Source organism: Sabethes cyaneus, chromosome 3 (genome assembly GCF_943734655.1).
Source record: "Sabethes cyaneus chromosome 3, idSabCyanKW18_F2, whole genome shotgun sequence".
Classification (NCBI taxonomy): Eukaryota; Metazoa; Arthropoda; class Insecta; order Diptera; family Culicidae; genus Sabethes; species Sabethes cyaneus.
The window spans coordinates 156,429,814-156,457,671 of record NC_071355.1 but is presented as its reverse complement, the minus strand read 5'-3'; the positions used below and the strand labels follow the sequence as shown (position 1 = coordinate 156,457,671).

The window sequence follows — 27,858 nt, the reverse complement described above, 5'->3', positions numbered from 1 at the left end:
TCAGTTGTCTTTAGTATTTTTCGTTATCCAAGGCATATAGGACGTAACTCGAGTGTATACACCAGGATATTGGCCCTTTCCGCAGCCAATACCCCACGAAACGACCCCAACCTGGGTCCACCGTCCATCGTTGATCATCAAGGGTCCACCGGAATCTCCCTGCGAAAACATAGTTCAACAGAATGAAGTCGATAACAGTCAACGCCAGCAGAACTTACGCTACAAGAATCCTTCGCTGACTGCCCTGCACATAGCATCGATTCAATGATACCACCCGGAGCAGCTGATCCATATTTTCTACTGCATTCTCCATTTGTCCAAATTGGAAGATTTACCTCTTGCAGAATAGAGGGTTGTGGCCCGTCTGAAACATATTCAGGTTTTTACAAAATTCATAACAAGCTTAGCGACTAATGTTTTACTTTCGCGCAAACTTCCCCAGCCGATAACCGTAGCCGTTAGTCCATTGTAAGTTCTAGTACTTTCACCTGCCGGCAAGCAGATAGGTCGAACCGATTGAGAAAACTGCACGGCTTGATCCATGGTTAATACTGCAACGTCGTTATACTAATAAATCAAGAATCAGTTTTAGAAACAGTTGAAATTAAACCGCAAACTGTTGAACATTACCAACGTTCGTGAATCAAAGCCCCGATGACGCACGAGTCGTTTTATTTGTCTTTCGGTATGTTGTACCTCGGTGTTCGACCGAATATTATGATCGCCCAGCTTTACTGATAGACGTGCAACATCCCATGAGCTCATACTGTAAATGTAACGAGAATTCCAGATCGATTAGTGTAAATTTTCTAACAAATACCACCCTTCAATAGCACCTACTGAGCCACGCAATGGGCAGCGGTGAGGATGTGAATGTTGTCGATAAGTGATCCTCCGCAAAACTGACGCCCGTTGTTGAATAGAGCGGCAATCCATGGCCATTCATTCGGGTCCGCATTGTGTCCTCCTACTATCCGTTCGGTGTCCTATGAAAAAAAGGGATCACGAATTTTTAGACCCTCTGTCCGAAAACGAGCATTTTATTTAAATGTCGCGTGAGTGAACCTACTGGATTTCCGTTTTTAACACCGCAACCACCCGAGAATCCATCTCCGGGAGCTCCCACAGAGCTAGTGGTGGTTAATTCTATCGATGGTGTGGGGGGATGTGTAGGTGCTGGCGGAGGCCAAACCATCGGCGGTTTTCCCGGTTGATTGGGCACCGTCGGACGGGCCGGTTTTGTAGGCCATGTGGTACCTCCCGGTCTGCTAGTAGTCGATTCCGTAACAAAAGGAGCAACAGTCGTAGAAGTGAACGATGGCGGATGAGTTGCAGGTGTATGGTCTGGAGGATGTGTTGGAATTGGCGGTGGCCAACTAGGATAGTTGTTATTTTTTGGAGGTTTCTTCTTAGGATCTTCTCCGATTTCATTTCCACTGCCCATAATGGTTGCTGCCGATGTACTTGTTTCGGTGCTGGATTCCGCGACTGGTAGCGGTGTTATTGGATTCGTACAACATACACCGAAAGCCTGTCTGCCTTGATCGTTGAAATAGCTGCACGTATCATAGTTGCCAAGAACCCACGACTCCCATACACTAAGATCAGGTATCTTGAAATAGGGGTAACACTTTCGAAACGATGTACAAAAACCAAGATGTCCTTTCGATGTTAAGCAAGGGCTGCCATCTCCCAACGCCTGGGCCCATGTGGTCGTACGAGCGGTCAGCCATATATGGCGGGCTTGACGCTTCAGCTCATCAGTAGCTGAAAGAAATAATGAAATACATCAAAACAACAAGAACAAGCTATAAATCAATGTCGTGGTTATTTAATCTACATGAGTCACATGAAAGCATCAATCTCGGCTCCTTCCAACAGTAACCAAAGTGAAGTGATTTTGGGGTTCATTCACTCCCTCGTTCCCTCTGCGGTACGTCTGGCATTTATTGGAATTAATTTGCATATAAAGTAGCGATTGGTTTCACCTTTGCTTTGTGTATCGCGAACATGACGATTTGTGTACTAATCGAAGGGAGACGTTCAAATTGTTTGTGTTTCGATCAATTCAAAAATGCGACTCAAAATATCTCACAAAGAATTTCGGCGTTGCCGGTGGTAACGTTGGCGGTAGTCAATGAACTGCATTTATGAGATGGCAATAAAATATTTTTAGACTTATCTAATGCGTCCATCTCACGCTTGATCATTTTTCACGTTGTCGTCTTTATTGTATAGTCACAGCTAGATTGGGAGTTTTAAAGAAATAGGGCAGAATATTTTTTATACTGTTGGAAGTGCTCACCATCGCACACAGATCAAAGCCAAAAGTTTTCGAATTCGCATTGCCTTCGTGCTCTATACTTCTTGTTTTTACAGTCGACTTTTATGATATGAAACCTGAATCGAAGAAATAAGCTTTAGAATAAGATAGAATAGACATACATCACAATACTTTTACTATTAATTACTCAAACATCGTAATCTTAATGGATACCAATAGAATCATAAAGAATTTGAGAACTCCATTTGTCTGATTTTGTTATTGCCGATGGCTGAGAGAGCATTATCATTAATAATGAATCTGGGTTCAATTAGATTAGATGTTGAGTGAAAATTTTCACGAAGTCACGCATCCGCCACACAAAGTGTGATCCAGGATAAAAAGATCCTTTCCCCAGGCGACTGTTATTGGCACAATGCACATAATATGTAAATAAAATATTTTTCTTCAATATTTTAAGCCAAACTATCGCTAACTTCCAGCAACTTTGTTGAAGACAGCAATACTCTGATTATTACGATACAATAAGTTTAACAGTGTAGAGTGTATCAATTTTCATAACCTAAACTTTTTAGTTTTAGTTTTTCTTAAAAACTGTCTCCATAACGTTTTCTGTGCGGACACTATATCTCTGCCTATTTGCGTTGATAGGAGGAAATGTTTATCAACTTGTTCTTCTCCTTCAGCATAGAGCCGGGGTGGCTCGTGCTGTTTCAAGCACTCGTCTCCATTCAACTCGATCTTGGGCCACTCGTCGCCAATTTCATAGTCGTCTCAGAAGTTGCAAATCGCTTTCGACCTGGTCGAGCCATCGTGCACGTTAGGCTCCCTGTTCCTGGTTCCAGTGGGGTTGTTGAAGAGGACTATTTTCGTCGCACTGTCGTCCGGCATACTTACGACGTGTCCGGTCTACCGTAGCCTGCTAACTTTCACTAGATATACGATAGGAGTCTCCCCAAGCAGTGCCTGTAGCTCATGATTCACACGCCTCCGCCGCTCTCCGCTTTCAGTTCGTACTCCGCCAAATATCGTCCGCAGCACTTTCCGCTCGAACACGGCGTATGTCCTCCGTGAGCAGCGTCACGGCTTCAAGTCCATAAAGAACTACCGGTCTAATAAGAGTTTTGTACATTGTTAGCTTTGTGCAGCGGCGTATGCTTCCTGATCGTAGCGTTTTACGAAGCGCAAAGTAGGCTCGATTTCCCGCTTGGATACGCCGCTGGATCTCCTTACTAGTGTTGTTGTCCGCGGTCACCAAGCGATCCCAAATACATGAACTCCTTTACCACTTCTAGTTCGTCGCCGTCAACGGTTACCGTCCGTGGGAGACGCGCGTTTGTTTCCTTTGAACTTCTTCCTTTCGTGTGGTCTTCGACGCATTTATTTAAAGCCCAATTTTCCTAGACTCAGCTTTCAGTTTGGCGAAGATTACCTCCACCGTTGCAAAGTTCCTGGATATGATATCGAAGTCATCTGCAAAGCCTCTCGTTTCGATGCCCGCTCGTCGGAGCACCCCCTCAAGAGCGATGTTGACCAACATGTAGGATAAACCGTCACCTTATCTCAACCCTCGCCGCGTCTCGAAACGAATCGAGAGTGTCCCAGAGATGCGTACGAAACACGTCACTCGATCCAATGTAGCTCTGAGCAGTCGCGTTAGTTTGTCCGGAAAACCGTGTTCGTGCATTATCTGCCATAGCTTGTCTCGATCGACTGTATCGTATGCTGCTTTGAAATCAATAAAGATGTGATGCGTGGGCACGTTGTACTCCCGACATTTCTGCAAGATCTGCCAGATAGTAAATATTTAGCTCTGCGGAAGCGGTCTAGGTCATAACTGTCATTCCCATATACATAATTTTGGCGGAAGACAGTGAGCGCTATAGGTGGAAGGATACCGGAGGAATTCGAAAAGCTATAAAAGCGGAGTCAATTGTAGACCGCGACCCAGTAAACCATTTGGTTTGTATATCTCGATTGCAACTGAGAAATACAGCTTTATATTTCACAGTCATGAGTTGCATATGAGGACACCCACGACTGCTCTTATGTTTTCTGGGGATCAGGGATCTTCTATCTGACGCAATTTCTCTCGGGACGCGGTTGCTTCAGACAGTGGTTACACCAAGGTCGCCCTTCTGCCCGGAGTGCGGCTATGTGCGTATGTCGTAAATAGCAGTCGATTTGCGCACATCTTTGCGCTAGCCTTTTTTCGGTCCGAAAGGCATTCAACTGCTCAGCTATCGGTTTAGCTGCCAGTTTTCTCCATGGTCCAGTCCAGTGTTCCTTCAGCTGCTGCTCTGCGTGCTGCTTCCCCAACCTGACGTCACAAGAATGAGGTTCTGTACGACAGGCTTTTGTTTATATAGTATCGCTCGGCAGCATTATTATTGGAATAATAATATCTTCCAATCGACGAGCAGTTGCCGTATTTGACTATATTTTTCACTGACAGTGTTGTCAGAACATATCAATGTGAATACGGTTATTATTATTATTTTGTAATGTAATTCCACGTTTTTCTTTATCATTATTAATTATTATATTATTATTATCTCCCACAGTGCGGTCTTTGTATGTCCCAGATTTGAAACGGTGCGCGAGGATATGCCGGCAGTAAACGTGGACAACAATGTTTTGAAAATGTGTCATTTGGAATGTCTCTCTGGATTCGATTACTCCAAGTAGAAGAAGTTCTGCGAGGGTTACCGTGAAGGGATGGACGTCAAGTTGGACGCCGTCCCCACATCGGTGTACGTCTTGATAGGCAACGCAGCGGTGCAAGGGCACATCCTCCTTCCGGAGTAATACCTAACGGAGGAGAGTAGGAAAAATATGGAGGAAGTTTTAAGTGGATAGCCACAAAGTACAAAGTTGTGAATCACAAACAGCGCCATCACACTACAGGCCAGCCTTTTGAAGGTTTTCCTCCTTTCAATAACAAAAAAAAACCACACACGTAACCACTCACACACACACACACATGCGCACACACACACGCACGCGCACGGAGAGAGAGAGAGAGAGATAAAGAGAGATAGAGAGAGAGAGAGAGAGAGAGAGAGAGAGAGAGAGAGAGAGAGAGAGAGAGAGAGAGAGAGAGAGAGAGAGAGAGGCCTGTTGGATACGGTTGGCAAGCTGCTAGAGAGAGTAATCCTGAATAGGCTCGCAAAATAAACGGAGATTGAGAGCGACCTGACAAACAAGCAGTTCAGCTTCCGGAAAGACAGATCTACAATAAATGCCACACGTATGGTAGTAGATGCTGCGGAAAAGGCCCAAAAACAATAGAGAAGAGGAAACCGCTACTGTGCGGTGGTCACCTTAGACGTAAGGAATACTTTCAGCGCCAGCTGGGAAGAAATCGCCCGTTCGTTGCTTAGCATGATGCTCCCTGTCTATCTCTGCAGGATTTTATACTGCTACTTTCGTAATCGTACACTGATATACAAGACAGACAGAGGAGAGAGAAAAGGCTTACAATCATGGCGGGCGTTCCTCAGGGCTCCATCCTCGGTCCGACGTTATGAAACACGATGTACGATGGAGTACTGAAGCTGAACCTCCCCAGGGGTGTGAAGGTTGTCGGCTTCGCTGATAATGTGGCGTTGATAGTAACTGGTGAATCACGAGAAGAGGTGGAGGTACTTGCCATGGAATCCATACGTATGATGGAAGATTGGATGCGAGAGAATATGATGGCAATCCAATAGCTCATCATAAAACAGAGATGGTCGTGATTAGCAACCGAAAGGCAGTGCAGCAGGCAAAGATCTTAGTCGGGGAATGCATCATCCACCCTAAGAGTGACGTGAAGCATCTGTACGTGATCAGCGACGACCGACTAAATTTCATTAGTCACTTAGATTATACCTGTCAGAAGGCAGCAAAAGCAATCACAGCGCTAACCAGAATCTTACCGAACAATTCAGTAATAAGTAGTAGCAGGAGGTGGCTCCTGGCTAGTGCAGCCACGTCAATACTTACAAACGCAATTAGCATTTAAATTTTATCATTTTCGGTTAACGTAAGACAGTGTAACCACTGACGAACTAACATGACATATGGTATCCCAAGTAACAATTCCAATTTTTATTGGGTTCGCATAGTGGTTTTCATGACCAATTTCATAAAACCGCTATAAAACTATGAGCTCCGCAAGAACTTTCTGATAACCGTTATAAAACTGCTTTCTGACCAAGTGGCCCACTCCTTAGAATGTTTTCATAACCTCCATAAGAATCAGGTTATATGCTCAAATAGTCGTATTACGCTCTGTTGAAAGCAGCAATAAAACCGGTTAAGCTTTCGCTGCTTGACAGCCATCGCCATAATTTAAGAAAGCTTTTCGCTTTTCGCTCTGGTAAAAGGTAAATAAGTTCGCAATCTTTATCAACTTGAAAATATATCCGTGAGCAGCAAAGTTAAAGTTTTACTGTCAGATTATTCTGATCGATTTCGTTTATACACGGTAAAAAAATAACACGTTGAAGCGAAGTGATTTTCCGTTGGATTCGCACTACTTGCCTATCCTTACGATTCGAAATGAAAATCCATTGAAAATGAATCAACACCAAGCAAAATGAAATCAACAGAAAATCACTTTAATTCCCAATGCACTATGTTTCAAACTTTTGGCTGTCAAATGAATTGAATCTATTCGATTTAAAATCAATAATATGTTTGAATTTGTTTTACTAATTTGATTAAACAAAATACATTTATTTGTACCTACTAAAAAATAAATAAACCTCAGTTGATTATAAATAAAGTGGATTGTTGTTTGTAATGCTGTCATGTCCAAATATGGTTGATTGTTGTGATGAATGTGATGTGATGAATCTAACCTGAAACCAGAAACAACCTAAAAACAGATAACAATTTATTAATTTTAACGGCATACATAAATTAGCTATACTCACACTCTAGAATAGCATTAATTTCAGTCGAAAACGTATTTTCACCTTCTGGGTTTATGATTCATTTCGATTACCTACTGAAGGTGAAAGATACTTTGTTTTTTCGGTTACTGAAGTAGACTTGGCGAATTTTTGACAGTTGTGAAATAGTTGCAAATTCAATAGAAATGCATTATGATTCGATGGTGATTTCTATTGAATAGTATTCAATGGAAGATTCTCTTCTTCGAAAAATGGAAATCTCTCAAAATTCAACACTAAATCACTTGAATATGCAATGCTGCGTAACAGATCACGGTAAAAAAATAACACGTTGAAGCGAAGTGATTTTCCGTTGGATTCGCACTACTTGCCTATCCTTACGATTCGAAATGAAAATCCATTGAAAATGAATCAACACCAAGCAAAATGAAATCAACAGAAAATCACTTTAATTCCCAATGCACTATGTTTCAAACTTTTGGCTGTCAAATGAATTGAATCTATTCGATTTAAAATCAATAATATGTTTGAATTTGTTTTACTAATTTGATTAAACAAAATACATTTATTTGTACCTACTAAAAAATAAATAAACCTCAGTTGATTATAAATAAAGTGGATTGTTGTTTGTAATGCTGTCATGTCCAAATATGGTTGATTGTTGTGATGAATGTGATGTGATGAATCTAACCTGAAACCAGAAACAACCTAAAAACAGATAACAATTTATTAATTTTAACGGCATACATAAATTAGCTATACTCACACTCTAGAATAGCATTAATTTCAGTCGAAAACGTATTTTCACCTTCTGGGTTTATGATTCATTTCGATTACCTACTGAAGGTGAAAGATACTTTGTTTTTTCGGTTACTGAAGTAGACTTGGCGAATTTTTGACAGTTGTGAAATAGTTGCAAATTCAATAGAAATGCATTATGATTCGATGGTGATTTCTATTGAATAGTATTCAATGGAAGATTCTCTTCTTCGAAAAATGGAAATCTCTCAAAATTCAACACTAAATCACTTGAATATGCAATGCTGCGTAACAGATTGATTCAAATGCAAGAACACTTGATTTAGGCGTGACGATTTTTTACCGTGATTGATTCAAATGCAAGAACACTTGATTTAGGCGTGACGATTTTTTACCGTGTAGCGATCAGAATAAAATATTTAACCCTCTAACGGGTAAGGCCGTCTGTAGACGGCCTTCGCTTTTAGAGCTCCAGAGCCGCATACGACATTTGTTTTAAATTGACAATATGCAAAATGTGTTCAGAACAGGTTTCTTGACAGTTTGATATTAATATAACAACATTCTGACTATGCATTCAAAAGTTCAAATCATTTTTCAAAAACAAAAATTCCGAAAATAATTAATGCGCGAATATTTCCTTGTTTACTTTTGATGAAAAAGCACATCTAAAACAAAATGATTGACCTTAAAATTTTTCTATGAGTAACTTTCATGCTTTATATCAATTTTGTAATGTATTTGAATTGAAAAAATATCTGGGAAGAGCGTTAGACATGAAAAACGAAAACGAGAAATTGGACTTTTTCTAACCTGGCGCTCCGTCAGATAATTATTTTTGCATGAAAATCAAAACTTAAGGTTCTTTTGAGTGTACTTTTATGATAAAACAGTCATTTGCTTGATCGCATCGTTTTTACGATGTTGCCCGTTAGAGGGTTAATAGATTTTAAGCAATTTCGTTGGCCTGCAGCATGTGAGCATTTAATTTTATGGTGCATATTGATATGATAGGTGGATAAAATCAACGCGTCACTGAAATTTTACAATTTTCGAAAACTGGTTGTTTTACCAAAATAAATATATTCAGTTAGTCAATCTCAATTTCTAGCAAATTTTAGTTGAATCCTCTGACAGGAAAACCGATTGATAATAATTTTCTTTCTGCAAAACACTTTGCTTTGATTTATTTTTGTTTGCGAGTTAGAACAAAATACTAGAACATGGCAATGTCGCCTCGCATAAATATATAAATATAAATAATAGCAGCAAAAAAACTGTTTGGTCAGGGTGTTACCGTTTTAATAGCTCTAGAAAACTAACAGATTTATTGCGGTTAGATTGGTGCGTCATTTTGTATTGATATGCCGCACTTATGGTTAGTTTATAAGAGACGTAGTGCCTTATTATAAAACCTTTATAAAATTCAAGTAAAACCAAGTGGCTTTAGAATCGTTACTTGGGTAATTAATTTTTCCTTAATAAGTTTGCGTTGCGATACATCAGTGAAATTCAGCACTGCTTAAGAAACCACCTTGGGGATTAAGGCGGAACCGCAAGTGGCTAACGTTATTGTGTTAGTGCGACAAACACTGTACCACAGACAAACAGACATAACTCTTGGAAGAAAAATCAAAAATTATCGTACCTCACATTTAGCCTGAACACTAGCACCATCTATGATCGACATTCCCAAATATCAAATAGCAACATGGGTATCCTTCGAAGTAGCAAGTATTTTTTATGGGGAATTCCTTTTCTCTCGTCAATAAGCGCCACTTTGACCAAAACGGAGACATTCCCAACTAAGCCCAAATTTGAAATGACGGTTTAATCGGTACGAAGAATGAAAAACGAGTGTTATGTCTGTTTGTCTGTGACTGTACTGTACATCTCATGTGTTCGTCAAAAACCTAAACGTTTATTTGAATATTGTATCAGTATTGGTAATATATGTCAAATAGCGGAGTTTGCAAACATAAACAGCTGATCCGCAGCCAACCGCACTGACTACAAACATCGCGAAAAAGGGTTTGTTTTCTTTATCAAGGCCTTTCTATTCAATCAAAACTAACAGCAGCAACTGAATAATGCGTAGGAGCACTAGGATGTTTAATTAATCCGCTTGCATCGGATTGCGTTTTTGATTTTTGCGTTTTGTTTGTTTACTTCACTCTAAGCTCATCGATGCGGCGAAAGTTGAAAGCTCTTTAAAAGCTCATTGATGTGACGAAAGTTTGATACTGTGTTGCTGCTTTTCCGGAAATTGCTAGTTCAACGAAATATGTGCGCAACCAAATATCTATTAACTAATTCCAGATTATACGTTTTATGAACACTTAATGATCTATATGATCAATTAAATTTATTTTCCATTAGCAATTATGTTTTGCTGTGCGTTTATTGAGGCATAGCAGATCGATAAATTGAATTACAAGTTTTAGGAAATAATAACAGCGCTGGAAGCACTGATTACGTGGCGAAAGCGTGCTCTGCCAATACAGATGCACAACACAATACATGCTTCGAATGGTAGCCATTTACCCAGCCATCTTTGAGCCATTTTCGGTTTCCCCTTAAAGTGCGTTTCGATTTCGGGTTTCGGCTGATTCAAATATGTTCCAATGCTTCAATCCAACCAAATCTCTCTCTGATAGTTAGTTATTTGTGAATTTCTATTATGTATCAAATGGGCAAATTTTAATCCGTACAAAATTAGTAATGAAATTTGCAAAATGAAAGGCACGCATTACCAATGCTTTCTTCTGCATTTGTAGTTGTACACTATATTTCTGCTAACTTCAATCGCTAAAGTAGCAAAGTCCGAGTCATTACAGCTCCGGTAATTAAACTAGATTCCAATGTCACCATAAATAGAACGACTATAGTCCAAGTCTCCAGTGTAGTATGTTCAACTCTTTTTAATTGTTCACGTGCCATTTTCGCGCGTATTTGCTATTGCTCCATCTTCTTTAAGCATCCCGGTTGGACGCGTTTGCCAGTGCCAATCGAATGCTTGGGCTGGAACACTTTGAATTGCATCACGTTCTACTTTCTCGCTACTTGCTAGGCTACAAGAAGTGCAACGATTGCGCCGAACTTAGCGAAACATTCGGTCGATTTCACAATTTATGACCACATGCATGGGTATACCGTATGATGTTCAATATTCCCGCAGCATTTATGGTTTTTAAATTCTATAGTCAATCTCTCCGTCCTCTTTTTGCCTTTGTTTACATGCTGAAGTTGTAATATTTTTTTTGAATAAGATTATTCGCATTGAGTAAAACTTTATATCTTTATAATTGTAGGCCACCACTCCACCAACCAAAGCTACCCCGTTAAACTGTGCTCGCCTTCGCGTGCCTCACACGGTGTAGGCATCATTGAGCACAGGAAAGCTCCAGTTTGGCTCGCAGGTTGAATCGGTTCTTGGCGTGGTGCCACGGTAAATTACTCTTCCGTTTAGCATAGTGATTAGTTTCGGCAGAAATTCGACACACGGTTTGGACAAAGGCTGGATCGCGGAGAGTAGTATTCTTCTCGACGCTTTTTCTGTACCTGACTGGAATTCAACGCCGTAATAAAATAATAATGTTTTTAGAGATAGTTAAATATGCGGAGGGATCATGGCAAGCGATTGGTTAATAGTTGAAGACAATGTTTTGTAGGTAGAACGGAAATATTTGCACGGCTAGTCACAACTGGAAGGTGTGATTGATTTACGGCTTTTGCTCATTATTGGATTCCATCGTGGAGATAGAATCCTATCCCAGTAATTGACCGGAATTTCTGCTTATTTCATTGCTTCCAGTAACTATAATTAGTTATTAAATTCAAGTTTTGAGTTAGCACCGCTATCGCAAACAAAAATATAAATCAATGGAATGTTTGAAAGTGGAGCTTCTGCAAATAAACAGAATAGGTATTTATTTCTTAGAATTTTTACGTTGCGGTTTTAAGGATTATTGCGTTGTATTATGAGAGACCGGATGGAGTTGAAATAAAGATTAAACAGGTTAAATATGAAGCTTAATTTGTAATTTAATTTGGTGTGTATAAATATATACCTAACAAGCTCCGTTAATTTCCCAGATGACACGAATGCCGATTTTGAAGTTACATATAATTACAGATTTAGACAAACCATATTATTGAAAGTTGCTAAAAGAAGTGGTAGGGAGTGTTTCAAAACTGTGCGCTTCCCTCTCGTCGCCTAGTCTACCTTCGTGGGGATAGTGCGCGTTAGTGTTCGACATCGGAACGAAAATTGAAGTCCGGGTTCCGGTCCGTTCCGGTCTCCAGTTAAAAATCCCGAAACCCGGACTTCAATTTTTGTTCCGATGTCGAACACTAGTGTACGTTGATGATATTGTGACTGAAGAAACGGCCCTTTATCCTTAACAGATATATCCACCTGTTGCGTTGGCCGCCTTTTCGAAAGAATTATCACAAAGCTCTCCAATCCCTCAGATACCGTGTACTCTACGCCAAATCTCGCTTCACCTGGTCTAATCATCTTGCTCGATGCGCTCCTTGTCGTCTTGTTCCTACGGGATTTGAGGTAAACACCACCTTTGCAGGGTAGTTGTTCGGCATTTTTGCAACATGCCCTGTCTATCGTGTCCGTCCAGTTTTAGCCACCTTTTGTATACTGGGTTCGCCATAGAGCTGAGCGAGTTCATAATTCAACCTCCTGTACGCAACCGAAGAACGGTTTTTTTTGTATGCCAGAAGGGCATTGAGTTAAAATGCCACTGCGACAGTCTGAATTAATAATCGTCTTTTGTGGCAGGAGATCGTTCTTACTACTCGTCTTTCGAAAACTCCGAGCACTCACCGGTCCTATTCGCGCATTGTCCATTTTTCATGCCCGTAGAGAACAACTAGTCTAATAAGCGTCTTCTACAGAGTAGTTTTTGTACGGGGGCTCAGATTGTTCGACCGCAAGTATTAATATGCCTTTTAATCTAACGGCTTGTGTTGTTGTCCACTATTGCCAGTGAGTCAAGGTATACAAACTCGTCGACTACCTCAAACTCATGCCCGTCGATTACCACGGTACTGCCCAAGCGGGCCCTGTCGCGCTCGGTCTCACTCGCCAGCATATCCCTAGTAGCACTGTTGTTACAAACTAGTTGTGGTAACCGGTTAATGACTAATTTCAGTCATAAATAGGTTGCGGCAACCAGAAATGACAGAAGTGTGCTACTAGGGATACTTCATTTTAGACGTATTTATCTTCAACCCAATCTTCTCTGCATCGCGTTTTAGTCTGGTGTACTGATCTTCCACCACCTAAACTGTTCCATCGACTGCATCCACGTCGTCAGCAAAGCAGATAAATTGACTGGATTTATTAAAAATCGTGCCCCGCATTTCGATTGCCGCTCGTCCTTCAAGCGCAATGTTTAATAGCAAGTAGGAAAGACCATCTCCTTGTCGAAGGCCCCTGCGAGATTCGTATGGGTCCGACAATCCACCCGAGGTTCACACAGAGAGCTGAATCTCATCCATCGTAGCCATGATAAGTATAGTAAGCTTACCCGGAAAGCCGGTTTCGTTCAAAATTTCCCATAGCGCTATTCGGTTTACACTATCATATCTCGGAATTCGCGGCACTTCTGGAGGATCTGCCCCAGAATGAAGATTTAGTCCGTTGTAGACCGACCTTCCATGAAGCCGGCCTGATAACTTCCCACAAATCTATTGACTATTGGCGACAGTCGAGGTGACTTGGGACAGCACTTTGTAGGCGACATTCAGGATAGTGATCGCTTGGTAGTTCTCGCAATCCAGCTTATCGCCTTTCTTGTAGATAAGGCAAATAACCCCGTCTTTCCACTCCTCTGGTAGTCGTTTCGTATCCCAAATCATGACTGTCAGTTGATGCAGACAGCCGGTCAACTTGGCCGAGCTCATTTTAATCAATCCGCACCAACGCCACCCTTTTCCGCTGCTTTGTTGTTCTTCAGCCGCAGGAAGGCTTCTTTAACTGCCCTTATAGATGGGGGTAGCACATATTCGTTGCTTGCTACACCAATGTGGTCACTTCCACCACTATTATGGTCTTCCGCCTGCACGCCATTCACGCGTTCATCGTAGTGCTGCTTCCACCTTTCGATCACCGCACGGTCGTCAGTCAAGATACCTCCATCTTTGAAAGATTCGTTGAGTCACTGATAGAGCTTCCGTGTATTGTGACAGCGATACAGCTGCTCGAGTTCTTCGTACTCCTTCTCCTCCTGGTGGCGCTTCTTCTCCTGGAAGAGTCGGGTTTGCTGTCTCCGCTTCTGTTTGTATCGCTCCACATTCTGACGGGTGGCTCTACGCAGCATTTGTACCCGCGCTGCGTTCTGCTCAACCAATATCTGCTGGTACTCCTCGTCAAACCATTCATTACGTCGATTCGGTGTCACACGGCCTAGGACGTTTTCCGCTACGCTATAAATGGCCGTTTTCACAGCATTCCAACAGTCCTCAAGAGGGGCTTCATCCAGCTCACCCTCTTTCGGCAGCGCGGTTTCGAAGGATACCTCGTAGCTTTCGGCGACATCCGGATGCTTCAGTTGCGCTAGATTACACCGTGGTGGGGGCAGGTATCGTATGTTGTTCACAACAGATAATTTTTTATGTACCCTTACCATCACTATGTAATGATCCGAATCAATGTTAGCGCCGGGACCCCGGATAGGTTCTGACATCGATCATGTTCAAAAAGTGCCGACCATCTTTCAGAACGTGATCGATTTATGATTCCGTTTTTTTTTTTTTTTTTTTAACGAGTAGGGAAATCTGCTATCAGACACCTGAGAAGACAACTCACTTATGATTCCGTCTGGTATGGGTGATCTGCAGGTGTATCGATGGTAGAGAGAGGTTATGCTGGAAGAAGGTGCTACGTACGCCATGTGGCGGTGGCAGAGTCGACAAGTCTTAGACAGTTTTCGTTCATTTGCGACTGTGCGCTAAACAGTCCAATCGCCGGTTTAAATTCCTCCTCCTGGCCAACCTGAGCAGTAAAGTCCCCGATAATGATATCATGTCTTGGGCAGCGGTCGTATTCGCGAATTCGTATTTTATACCTAGTGCGCACGGCACCGACGGTATGCATTACCCAGCTGGTATCGGTACCGAATGTTGTTCACAACGGAGAGTTTTTGACGCTTCCGAGTCAACGTTTGGGATTCGATAGCACCTGACGTCATTAATGTCTGACAAGTGCCGACAGTCGAACAAAACGTGGTCGATCTGTGATTTTGTCTCATTTAGTTGGCATATTTCGTGGACGGCGGGTATACACTGTACCCTTCAATCATCGGTTTACATTCCTCCTCCTGGACGACCTGAACATTGAAATCTTCAATGACGATCTTGATGTCGGGTTTTGGGCAGCAGTTCTATTAACGCTCACACTGCGCGTAGAATTCCTTCTTGTCGTCATCGGTACTTCTGAGGTAAGGGCCGCGCACGTTGATGATACTTATGTTGAAGAACCGGACATTAATTCTCAACCTGCATATTCGAGGATTGATTGTCTACCACCCAATTACCCGTTTCTGCATCTCGCCCATCGCAATGATAGCTGCACCCAGCTCGTTTGTGTTGCAGCAGCTCTGGTAGATGGTCGATCCATCTCTGAACTTACGTACCGTTGAGCCCTTGTAGCACACATCCTGCAGCGTTACGACATCGAGCTTGCGGCTATTGAATACGTCGGAGAGCACTCGAGGGCTCCCTTGGAAGTAGAGAGATCGGCAGTTTCACGTCCCGAATTTCCAATGTATAATCCTTTTTCGTCGCATAGGTCTATTGTTACTCCCTCATTAGGTGTTCATGATGGCGGCTTGTAAAGCTTGCCGTTAACGATTTTGGCTTCCACTGGTGTTGGTCTATCTCTACCAAGGACGGACGTATTCCGTGGAGATATGGCTAGCAGTTACAGAATAAGGGACTGTGAATCATCGTCGGGGCCATGTAACCGCAAGGTTACCGAGTCTGCCTTGACAAGCGAGTGGTCGTGGGTTCGAATCTTAGTAGAATCAGGCCATTCGATGTTAAGTGACTTTAGCATGGTTTTATTCCCAGGCCCCCCTCCTCATCCTTCCTTCTGCATTCTGCATTTACTAACAGTGAAAGCCTCTTGCCAGGGCAAGTTGTAAGAGTGGTACTTGCTTGAGGAGCGAATGAAGCCTCTTGTTCAAGGGCAAATTATAGCTTGTTTCGCTTCCTGGTTCTAGGAACGAGATTGGTTATGCATAAGTAGTAAGGAACACATACATACACACATACACACCCTCACTCTGTGCTGAACTCTGCTTTACCGACCATGAAGCCTTTAGCCGGGGCTGGTTATAAGAATGATACTTGCTCGAGGTGCGAGTTGTCCAAGGACAACTTATAACTAGTCTCCGCACTACCTGGCTCTAGAGCTAGATTGGTTGAAAAGTAGTAAGAAGCGTAGAGGGAAAAAGGGGTGAAAACACACCGACACTTTAAGCACGGATAATAAGCAGTACGCTAACTCTATAGCGATACTGCAATCACAACGTAGTGCGGAACAACACCTGGATAAGATCACAATAGATCAAAATGCTGGTCGTAGTGATAATATCCACACACACAAAAAAATCACAGTCGGGTCTATTTTATGTCTACATGTGCATAAGACACTGACGGTAGGCTTTATTCAGCCATTTGCCAGCCAGGAGTATGTTGCAACTATTAATTATTTTTGACCATCTGCAAAACAATAGTGAGACAACTTCGACTCAACGTACTACCTAGTCATACCCGACAAGCGGACGTGAGTTTCATATTGTATTTGAATATTTTGATTAAAGCTTGCTTCATTTAAAATTGGAACAAACTTTTCCTCATATTGTGGCGCTCTTGGTGGACGCATTTGGAAGTTCTTGACGCCCACGTGTCGGAAATTTTGTTAGCTTTACCTATGTATTTTTGACATTTCGCAAAACGACGGTATTTTGTAAACAAACAACATGGAAGCCGAAAGAAGGGAACAAATTGTGCACAGTTATTTGGAAAATCCATTGTAGTCTGCATCTAGGCTAGCTATATAGCTAAAATTGCCTAGAAATACCGTATGGCGCGTTATCAAACGGTACAAGGAAACATTGACGACGATTCGGAAGTCTCAAGCTAATAATTGGAGCGCAACTGTCGACCGGAAGACCATCAGAGGAATCCCAATCTGTCGGACCGTGATTTGGCCAGAAAATTCGGTGCTGTCTATAGTACCGTGAGAAGAATTCAACTTCGGGAAGGAATCAAGCCGAATCGAGCTAGCAAACAGCCAAACCGACCCATAAAACAAAATAGTGTGGCCAAAATCCGTGCTCGAGAGCTGTACGACCGAGTGCTAACCAAGTTTGACGGGTGTCTTCTGACGGACGATGAAACCTATGTCAAGGTTGACTTCGGGCAAATGACAGGTCAAAAATTTTACTTGGCAACGGCTCGGGGGGATGTTCCAAGCAAATTTAAATTAGTTTTTGCCGACAACTTTGCACGAAAATTTATAATTTGGCAGGGCATTTGCAGTTGTGGCAGACAAACGAAAGTTTTCACTACAAATAAGACAATCACGTCGGATCCCATCACCATCCCGTGATGTTTTGGCCAGATTTGGCAAGCTGTCATTACAGCAAAGTCGTTCAAGCATGTAATGTAGAGAAAGGGGTCCAGTTTGTTCCGAAAGACCTTAACCCACCCAATTGCCGTCCCGCCCTATTGAGAAATACTGGGCAATCATGAAGACTCAAGACAAAAAGGGCAAAGTTGTCAAAAGCAACAATCAATCAGATGAAGACCTGCTGGAATAAGACAGTCAAAACGATGGACGAAGAAAGTGTGCGCCGCCTAATGAGCCATATTACAGGAAAAGTTCGAGAATTCCTTCGAAACTGTGACGAATAATTTTATCCGTATTTTTTCTTGAAAGTATGAAGAAAATGCTACATCTGTGTAAGAAAAGATCTTGAATTCAATAATAAATACCTGAACTGTTTTTGTTCCAATACTATCTGAAGCAAACTTTACAATATGACTAGATCCACTTTTAGACTTAGAATTAGTCGATATTAAAACTAACTGTACGATACCTTCGAAGACCAGTAGTAATAAATTAAATTGAATTGAATAATTTTAATAGTAATTTAATAATTATAATGAAAATTAATAATTTTTATAATAATTAATAATGTTGAATTTTAATTTTTATACGGAAATGATTAGGTATCTGAATTAATACCAGATGGCATAGAGTCTGCAAGCGAGCTTCCATTTTCCTTCGCTCTAACAAATATTTTTCCAAATCAGTTGTGCGTGATTTTACCAATTCAACATCAAAAATACACGAAATAATTGTCGATGCTTTTTTGTGAACTATTTATATCTTTGTATAACGATAACTCATTAATGCGTAATCTAAATAAAGGTGCCAAAATGTCAAATAAACAGGTCCGAGCACATTTTTCACATCCTTGGACAAAACAAAAACATTTTCTTGTGTGACTCTGACTCAAAAGCAAAAATTGTCACTCGAGAACGTCTTACCCGTTAGGAATCAAGCAAAATATAGGTAACACGAACCATTTGTCAGATACATTTGGAAACTACCAACATCTTAGAAAACTGGACCAACGGATATGCCGCTACGATGCGGCATGTCACGGCAGTTAGAATCGTGTTAAATAAAAATAAATGCTTCAACGTGGAAGTGAGCAGAATGTTTCATTTAATTGTACTTTAATTTTATTTTAACGTTCTTTACAGGTGGTTTAGTTTGAATGAGTGATTAAAGATAAGTAACATCGTAAACTTATTCAACAATTTTTAGTTCGAGGATACCAAACTGACAAGCTAGTCCCAACAAATATAGCAACAGCGGTTTATTCAACTGTTTGGTAGCTAATATCCTTTCAAGCGCATGATCAATTGTTACACAACACAAATTTTTATTGGGCTAAACTGGAAGAATTTTGACTAAACACCATTAGTTTGCAAAATTTCAGTAAGCATTTTTGAAACTACGGTTATATGAGTTAACAAACATATTACGAAATATGTAACATTTCAATTCTTGATAATAAGAATATTGATTCTGTGACGTACTCACTTTATTTTACCAGAAGTATGCTTACTTCTAATACACATATGCAATGATTTTACCAGTAACATTTCACTTAAACAATACTTTAAAATGTTCCAATTAGTTTACACTTATGTACTAATAACTGGTTCAACTTTTAAATTATTCAGATAGCATAAATTATTCTGGTATATCGATGCCAAAGTTTTGATTTCTAACTTATTTTCACAATATTCTTGTAACCATAATTTGCTGTTTACCCACCTTCAACAACTACTGAATCGTCAGATAAGTCTGTCCCACTTGTTGCGGCAACTATTTCCAACAATAGCATGCATACAAAAACTTTAGTAAATATTTCCATATTACAGAAGGTCACTACAGTGTAACGGAACGATTTGATAATAATCCACCATCAACGATAAAACCGATGATTCAAACTATATCCTATCTTTGTTCAAAATAAATCCATTTTCGATTAAGCCTTCGTATTGTATCACAGTGCCACTTTCATCCAACCAGCAGCTTCTTTAGCGCAATTTCTCACTTGTCTGCATGTTTATTTGCCACTGTTCACTGAACGAACCACCTGCGAACCCCGGACGGCGGCAATTGCGTACCACTTGCAACGTACCGCGCAAAAAGGAACCCAGATCGTGTACCACTGCGAAGACCAGCCAAGAACGTCCGACCGCGACACTGACTCGGAACCGTTTGAAAACAAACTGTAATGTGAATTGGATATTGATGATGTATTTATATATTCCCGGGACGTCTCCACCTGGATTCAGCCCAGTTCGAGCTGCCTCGGTGAGCTTCCCCGCGCTGCGATCGTCGCGAGGCTACTTGTTTTGGGATACGCGCCTTACCTTTCCCGTTCTTTGAGTTAGGCAGCGTACGACGATCGCTGGAACTAGGGTGGATTAATTCACTTTTGTCTTTCTTTGCACTGGACAGTTTGCCGCCTATCGATACTTGTCTTTATGTGTACCATTTTTGTGAAACTTGTATCGGGTTGTGTGGTTGTGTACTGTAAACGAATTGTTTAGTTGTAATGACTGCACGATGTTCGAAATATGCTGGTTCTAAAGAAGGCCTCGTACTATAGCACTGCATAAAGGGCGAACACGAAATTATTGCAACACAATAAATTAAAATCAATTCTCTTGTATTGTTCGGATCAAAATCAAATTTGTAATGTAGTTTTATACCTTTATTAAACTCTATTTACATAAATTGGATCAATTGTTAGACGATGTTTAACGCCTTCCATAAAAGTTTGTACAGTCTTATCCAGTACCTTTGTCTCATTTTTTTCTACTTCCTTAATATGTCCTTTGTTTTTTTTTCTTTCTCCTTAGAGCATCCGTAATGGCGCGCTGCTATACCCAATTTAGCAGCTCTCTGTCATCACTTCGTACCGTACCGGTCGTTGCTAAACGAGCTGCTAAAATAGTAACCGGGCTTTCGGGGAGCGTGCACAAATTTAGCAATCCGATAACAGCGCTGGAGAAGGTTGCTATCTCACCCAAAGAATTATCAAATGCGGATTATTATTGAAAATTGTGGATCAAATGAGAATTATTATTGAAAAGTACGGATCGGGGTATATCTAGGGGTATATTGTTGTTGTTCTGAATGCAAGTAGTTTTCGGATAGTAATCTGTCTGTCTGTCTGTATGAACCTGATAGTCTCGAAAACTACTAAACAGATCGGCGTGCAATTTGCATGCAGAGGTATTTGGGGTCCGGAAAGGTTGTTATAATGGTTTTAGAACCAACCCTGGAAGGGGGGGGGGGGAGTAGCTCTCAAACAAATGGAACAGAAATTTGTGCATAACTGCAGAACAAATCAAGCAAATGAAACCAAATTTGGCATGTGGAGGTTTTTAAATGCAAGAAATGTTTCTATGGTGGTTCGAGGCCCCACCCCAACCTGCAAGATGTATTTCATCCGAGATTGTATTTTATCCGAGATGTTCAAAGTTAATCTATCTTTGTCAGCCCAGATGATGCATCAGCTCTTCAGCAATATATGGGAAACCGCAACTTTTCCGATGGACTGGATGCAGGGTATATTGGTCAAAGTCCCTAAAAAAGGAAACCTAACTGAATGCGGTAGCTGGTGTAGCATCACGTTGCTCTGTATTACTCTCAAAATACTCTGTAAGGTAATCCTCAACCGCATCCAGGAGAAGATCGACGCCACTCTCCGGCGACAGTAAGCTAGATTCAGTGCTTTCCGATCACGTACGAAGCGTTCTCGTGAAAGCTTTTACACAACGACATCTTGTCCGACCCTATAAGAGTTACTGATGGTGTGAGACACGGCAGTATTTTATCTCCGCTCCTGTTTCTCATCGTTATGGATGAGATATTGGCTGGATCGATTGACAGTAGGCTTGCCTTGGAATCCTCTAACGATGGAGCAGCTAAATGATCTTAACCCAGTCGACGACATTGTCTTGCTCGCACAACGCCGAAACAATATGCAGAGCAAGTTAGGTGACCTCTTCGAGAGCTCACAGCAGATCCCAGAGTCAATGTAGCTAAAACTATGTCTATGGTCCTAAAATCCAAAAAATTAAAAAAGTAGAAAACTTATCCAATTTAATTCTACTATGTATCATGATACATAGTAGAATTAATTTCTACTATGTATCATGATGGCAACAGGCTCACATACAACGCGTAAAAACCCCACATCTTTTCACATAATACAACAAAATTTACGGAAGACATTAATATAACAGATATAATATAACAAAACATGCGTCCTTCCGCCTTGAGCTGCTATCCACTCCTAACTGAAGATTCCAAAGAGCGTCGTTTCAATCTGTTTTTGAAAGCCGATGCCGAAATAGTGTAGTCGAAAAGATCGTAGGCTTCGTTGAACTGACGAGAGATCGAGATAATCGGTTCGTTACGTCCGTAGTCCGTTCTCCGGAACTCCAGTCTCAGCAGGTCTCTCCGGCGTAAAGAGATTGATGGCACGTTGATATTTAATTTGTTTAGAATGTTAGGTGCATCAATGGCGCCCAACAACAGTTTTCCGGCAAATATTGCTCTGATGGAGTCACGTCTGCTGCGTAGAGTAACTATTCCCAGCAATCTACACCGGATATCGTATGAAGGCATGTTGGCTACGTTATTCCACGGAAGCAGTCTGAGGGCAAATCTTGTGAACTTCTGGACAGCTTCAATTCGGGCAATCCAAAGGTCCATATAGGGACTCCATATTAGACAACCAGTCTCGAGGGATGATCGCACAAGCGAGAAATATAATGATCGCAAGCTGTGTGGATCCGTGAAGTCTTTCGTTGTCCGCATGATGAATCCTAGATTGCGATTTGCTTTTGCAATCATACTAGAATAATGATCGCGAAAAGTGAGACGCGTATCCAAGATGACTCCCAGATCCTTCACAGTATCTACACGCTCTAGCTGAGTACCACAGATGTGGTAATTCCATGTGATCGGTGCGGTTTTACGGCTAAACGAGATTATAGAACATTTTTGAGCGCTAATCGTCATGCGATTTCTCAGGCACCAGTCTTGAAAATAATCGATCATCCGCTGAAGTTCCTTGCAGTCCTCGACGCTCCGTATAGTGATGTATATCTTCAGATCGTCGGCATATACCAGGCGTAGTCCTGATGGGTATGAAATGGAGAGAGTTACCTGGAAGGAGCGTCAAACATAGCTCTGGCTCTCTCAAGCTCCCACCTGGCGCCTCCACGCAGATCTAAGTCAAATGATGACGGTCGATGGCCTTACCCGGAAATGCTTCACGTACTTACTGAAGCAGCTAAGCTAGGAGGTGCGAACTAGAGCGCCTGTTCTCCAGGTGAGGGGCGGCTCACACAGCGTCTGTCTCGTAACGGGCGGCTGAATATGAAATGCTGTATCCCGCAAGCTATACCTAAGATGGCAGACCCATCAGCGGGATGTAGGTATCGCGACCCCGGTGAGGTAGTATACCGAAAACTCAATTACCACGAACAACGAACAAAGAAATTCAGGACGGAACAATCGGTATAGGACACGGCAAGGGACAAGGAAACGATTAAGGGATAACGATTGGAAACTTGGTACCTGGAATGTCCGAACTCTCCATGAACCGGCACGGGCTGGCTTGCTTGCTCGAGAGCTGCATCAACTCGGAGTGGAGATCACTGCTATTCAGGAAGTTCGGTGGCCAAATTCCGGAGAAAGGGAGTTCCGTGCAGTAGACCCTATTGCAGGCACTTCTTTTAAGTACCACATCTACTACAGTGGCGGTAAGAAAGCTGAACATGGAGTCGGTTTCGTAGTGTTGGGAAAACAAAAGCAACGAGTTATCCGGTGGAGGCCCGTAGATGACCGTATATGCGTGTTGAGGATTAAGGGCAAATTCTTCAACTATAGCCTAATCAACTTATACGCACCGACAAATGATAAATCCGATGATGCTAAAGACGAGTTTTACGACAAGCTTGAGAGGACCTATGTGGAGAGTGCCCAAAACACGACGTGAAAATCATCATCGGAGATGCAAACGCGCAGATCGGGAGGGAGGAATTCTTCCGTCCAGTTATTGGAAGACATAGCCTGCATCTGTCGACCAATGATAACGGTCTGAGGCTCATAAATTTTGCCGCGGCCAGAGGGATGGCGATCTGTAGCACCTACTTTCCACGTTTGAATATTCGGAAACAAACCTGGAGGCATCCAAATGGAGACTCTAGCTCTCAGATCGATCATGTCTTGATTGACGGTCGACACTTTTCGGATGTTATCGATGTACGGTCTTTTCGTGGACCAAATATCGACTCTGACCACTATCTCGTAGTGAGTAAGATTCGCGCAAGGCTGTCGAACACGGCGAAAGCTCGCACTGAAAGGACGCTGCGTTTCAACATCCAGCGGTTAACGGCAGACGGCGTTGCAGTGGAGTACGCCAGGAAGCTTCACCAGCGAATCGCAGAACAGCAGGTAGAAGAAGAAGAAGATATAAATGGGCTGTGGAGGAACATCCATGGTGCCATCCAAACAACAGCGAGAGAGGTGGTAGGCACGACGCGTGGAAGACAGCGTAACAGCTGGTTTGATGCCGAATGCCAGAGAGTGACAGACGAAAAGAACCAGGCCAGGAGTCACATGCTCACTGCGGCAACGCGTCAAAACAGAGAGAGATACAGAGAGACTAGAGCTGCGGACAAAAGAATCCATCGTCTAAAGAAACGCGAGTACGAGGAGCACGTGCTTGCCGGCGCAGAGGAGCGATACGCCAGCAACGACACACGGAGTTTCTATAAAACGGTGAGAAGCAGGAATTTTGCCATGCCTGTGATGTGCAATGATAGTGCTGGCAACCTGCTTATCGACAAAACGGCGGTAGCAGCCAGGTGGAAGGAGCACTTCCAGACACTATTGAATGGAGAGGTAAATGAGGAGATCAGCAGGAACAGGATAGAAATTGTAAGCGATGGTCAAGCTGTGGAGCCACCAACACAGGAGGAGGTTAAGAAGGCAATCAGCGAGCTGAAAAACGGTAAGGCTGCTGGGAAGGACGGTATCCCGGCTGAACTTCTAAAAGCGGGGAGCGAGCGGCTGTACGAAGCAATCCACCGGATCATTGTCAGGATCTGGGAGGAAGAACAAATGCCGGAGGAGTGGTTGGATGGCCTCATTTGCCCAATTTTCAAAAAGGGACATCGAATGGAGTGTAAAAACTATCGAGGAATTACATTGCTCAATTCTGCCTACAAGGTGCTTTCCCGTATCCTGTTCTGCAGACTGAGACCGTTAGCGGAGTCCTTCGTCGGCGAGTACCAAGCTGGTTTTCGTGAGGGTCGCTCCACGACGGATCAGATGTTTACCCTGCGCCAGTTGCTAGACAAGTTCCGGGAGTACAACTTGCAGACACACCATCTGTTTGTGGACTTTAAAGCGGCGTACGATTCAGTTAAACGAAATGAGCTGTGGCAGATAATGCTAGAACATGGTTTTCCGACGAAACTAGTTACGCTGATTCGTGCGACGCTGGATGGATCCAAATCATGCGTTAGAATAGCGGGTGAGACCTAAGCTGCTTTCGTGACGTTGGATGGACTGAAGCAAGGGGACGCACTCTCTAACCTGCTATTCAACATTGCCTTGGAAGGTGCATTACGAAGAGCAAACGTGGAAAGGAATGGAACTATCATCACGAAATCTCACATGCTTCTTGGTTTTGCGGATGACGTCGATATCATCGGAATCAACCGTAGAGCAGTAGAAGAGGCCTTTAGGCCCTTTAAAAGGGAAGCTGCGAGATTGGGACTTACCATTAATACCGCCAAAACGAAGTACATGGTTGCTGGTAGGGAACGTGGGAGCTCAAGTGGTGTTGGTGCCGAGGTGGAGTTAGATGGGGAACGATATGAAGTAGTGGAGGAATTTATATACCTTGGTACACTCGTGACATGTGACAACGATGTAAGCCGAGAAGTGAAACGACGAGTTGCAGCCGCGAATCGGGCTTTCTACGGATTACGTAGCCAGCTGAAGTCCCGTAGTTTGCAAATTCGCACAAAACTGGCGCTCTACAGAACACTAATCCTCCCGGTGGCCCTTTACGGACACGAATCATGGACGCTAAAGGAAGCTGATCGGCGAGTGCTTGGGGTTTTTGAGCGTAAAATTCTGCGATCTATACTTGGTGGCAAAATGGAAAATGGAGTGTGGCGCAGACGCATGAATCACGAGCTGTACCAAGTATACAAATATGCTGATATAGTGACGGTAGTGCAATGTGGCAGGCTGCGGTGGGCTGGACACGTGGCCAGAATGCCCGGTGAAAGAGTAGCCAAAACTATTTTCAGCAGAGAACCAGGAAGAGGCCGTAGACTCCGAGGCAGACCCCGCACCCGGTGGGTGTGTGCTGTCGAAGACGATGCACATTCAGCTGGTGTTCGTGGGGATTGGAGAACGGCAGCCCAGGACCGACGGTACTGGAGGACTATAATTCGTTCGGTGCAGGATCGGTAACGGACCGTTGCCACTAAAGTAAGTAAGTAAATCCTGATGGAAGCAAGTAGCATATGTCATTGAAGAATATCGAGAATAATAGTGGTCCGAGGTTACTCCCTTGAGGAACTCCAGAACTGTTTGTGAAATAATCAGATTGCACGGTAGCGAGCTTGACGCAAAGACGACGATTTATCAGGTATGATTCCAGCCAATGTGTAAGGAAAGGTGGAGCACCCAGTCGGTCCATTTTCGCAATCAGTATTCGATGGTCTACACGGTCGAAAGCTGCCTTTAAATCAATGTATACTGTGTCTATTTGATTACCGTTTTCAATATTTGTCAGGCAATGCGACGTAAATTGAACAAGATTTGTGTCAATAGATCGCCCAGGAAAGAATCCATGTTGATCCGTGGAAATATATGATTTGGAAGCACAAAACAGGACATCTCCAACGAGAATTTCGAGTAGTTTGGAACCTGCACAAAGCGATGTGATCCCGCGATAGTTGGCCACGTTACGTTTGTCTCCTTTTTTATGGACAGGGAACATGAACGATTCTTTCCATTGTGTAGGGAATGTAGACTCTTCTATAGAATGATTACAAATAACGGTGAGTGGCACACTCAGGGATTCAGCGCATTTTATTAGGATCAGAGACGGAATGCCATCAGGACCTACAGCAGTAGACGATTTCATTTTCTTGATTGCTGACAAGATGTCTTGTTGCGAGAATCTGAAGTTGCCAATGTCCAAGACGTCACGAGGGACATTCACCAAAGCATTATAAATCAGGCGAGTGGGAATCGACTCCTGGAGAAAAACATCAGCAAAGTGTTTTGCAAATAAATTGCACATTTTTTCACGAGTATCGGCTTCTTCGGTGTTGACGGTTTTGTTTTTTCAGCTGGTCAGATATATTGTTAGGTTCTTCAGTAAGGCCAACAACTTTAACTCGCGGCTTAAGCGGTTTTTGAGTGTCGACCTCATATTTATCAGAAAGTGATTCGCGGGCCACGCGCACTATTTCATTTGCAAGCTCCTCGGTGTCGCACCGAACAACAACATCTCCATTATCACGATAGCGTACATCCTTAACCGCGTAGGAAACTGGGTTGAATTTGCTACGCACGTCTTGTTTTGTGACTTCAACCGATTGGGTCTGTTTTGGTTTAAAAACAACTGTCTGCTCAAACATCTTCAGTTGTTTTGGCTTACTTGATTCAGCAGCGATGGTGGTAGTAATAGTGTTTGATTTGCTTGCCGGTGGTTTCGGAGAATCGATCACACGTTTTCTTCTGGACCGCAAAGATCCCGCTAAGGGCTCGGAGGCGCCAGACCCAGTGGACGCGGCTTTGGCTTGTTGGACCGTACCTTTCGAAGCATTCTGAACTGTTGGACCAGAATTCTTTCCAGTTACATCAGCATAAGTCATTACCGAAGGACTACTTTTCACGTCATTGATGCACTTTTGCACAATTGAATGTATACGATCTTCGAATGCATCGAACTGTTCTTTCAGAACCAGATTAAAATTCGATTCACTGGCCTTCGCAGAAGCTTCCAATTTGTCCACTTTCAGAAACAAATCAGTGCATTTCAGTAGTATGTCGTTCAGGCTAGTTTGTCTTTTTCTACAGTCAAAGCAAAAGTATTTCAGCGCTACATTTGCTTTCATTGCCGCAATAGCAGCAGCAGACAAACCGCTGCATTTCGAATGGTAGATTTGTTTGCAACCGCCGAAACAGTAGATACGCTCAGCCTTAGCAGTTATTTGGTATGAACACACATCACACTGTACAGTATTCAT

The 27,858-nt window shown here is 42.5% G+C and overlaps 1 protein-coding gene across 1 annotated transcript; it reads right to left on the bottom strand.

Moving 5' to 3' along the window:
• Positions 1-27,858, bottom strand: LOC128740313 (serine proteinase stubble). The gene is made up of 7 exons (XM_053835851.1): positions 27,267-27,858; positions 1,070-1,767; positions 841-986; positions 631-766; positions 423-567; positions 219-364; positions 1-159 (listed from the first exon to the last, which is right to left on the bottom strand). Exons 1-7 carry the CDS (start codon positions 27,856-27,858, stop codon positions 1-3), a joined length of 2,022 nt encoding a protein of 673 aa, XP_053691826.1.

What these genes read in the sequence shown, in the direction of transcription:
- LOC128740313 (XM_053835851.1), bottom strand. Translation starts at nt 27,858, where the DNA reads ATGAATACTGTACAGTGTGATGTGTGTTCATACCAAATAACTGCTAAG. An exon ending in GTGTTAAAAACGGAAATCCA is followed by an intron (nt 987 to 1,069) that starts GTAGGTTCACTC and finishes TTTTTTTCATAG; the next exon opens with GACACCGAACGGATAGTAGG. An exon ending in GCTTTGATTCACGAACGTTG is followed by an intron (nt 568 to 630) that starts GTAATGTTCAAC and finishes TTGATTTATTAG; the next exon opens with TATAACGACGTTGCAGTATT.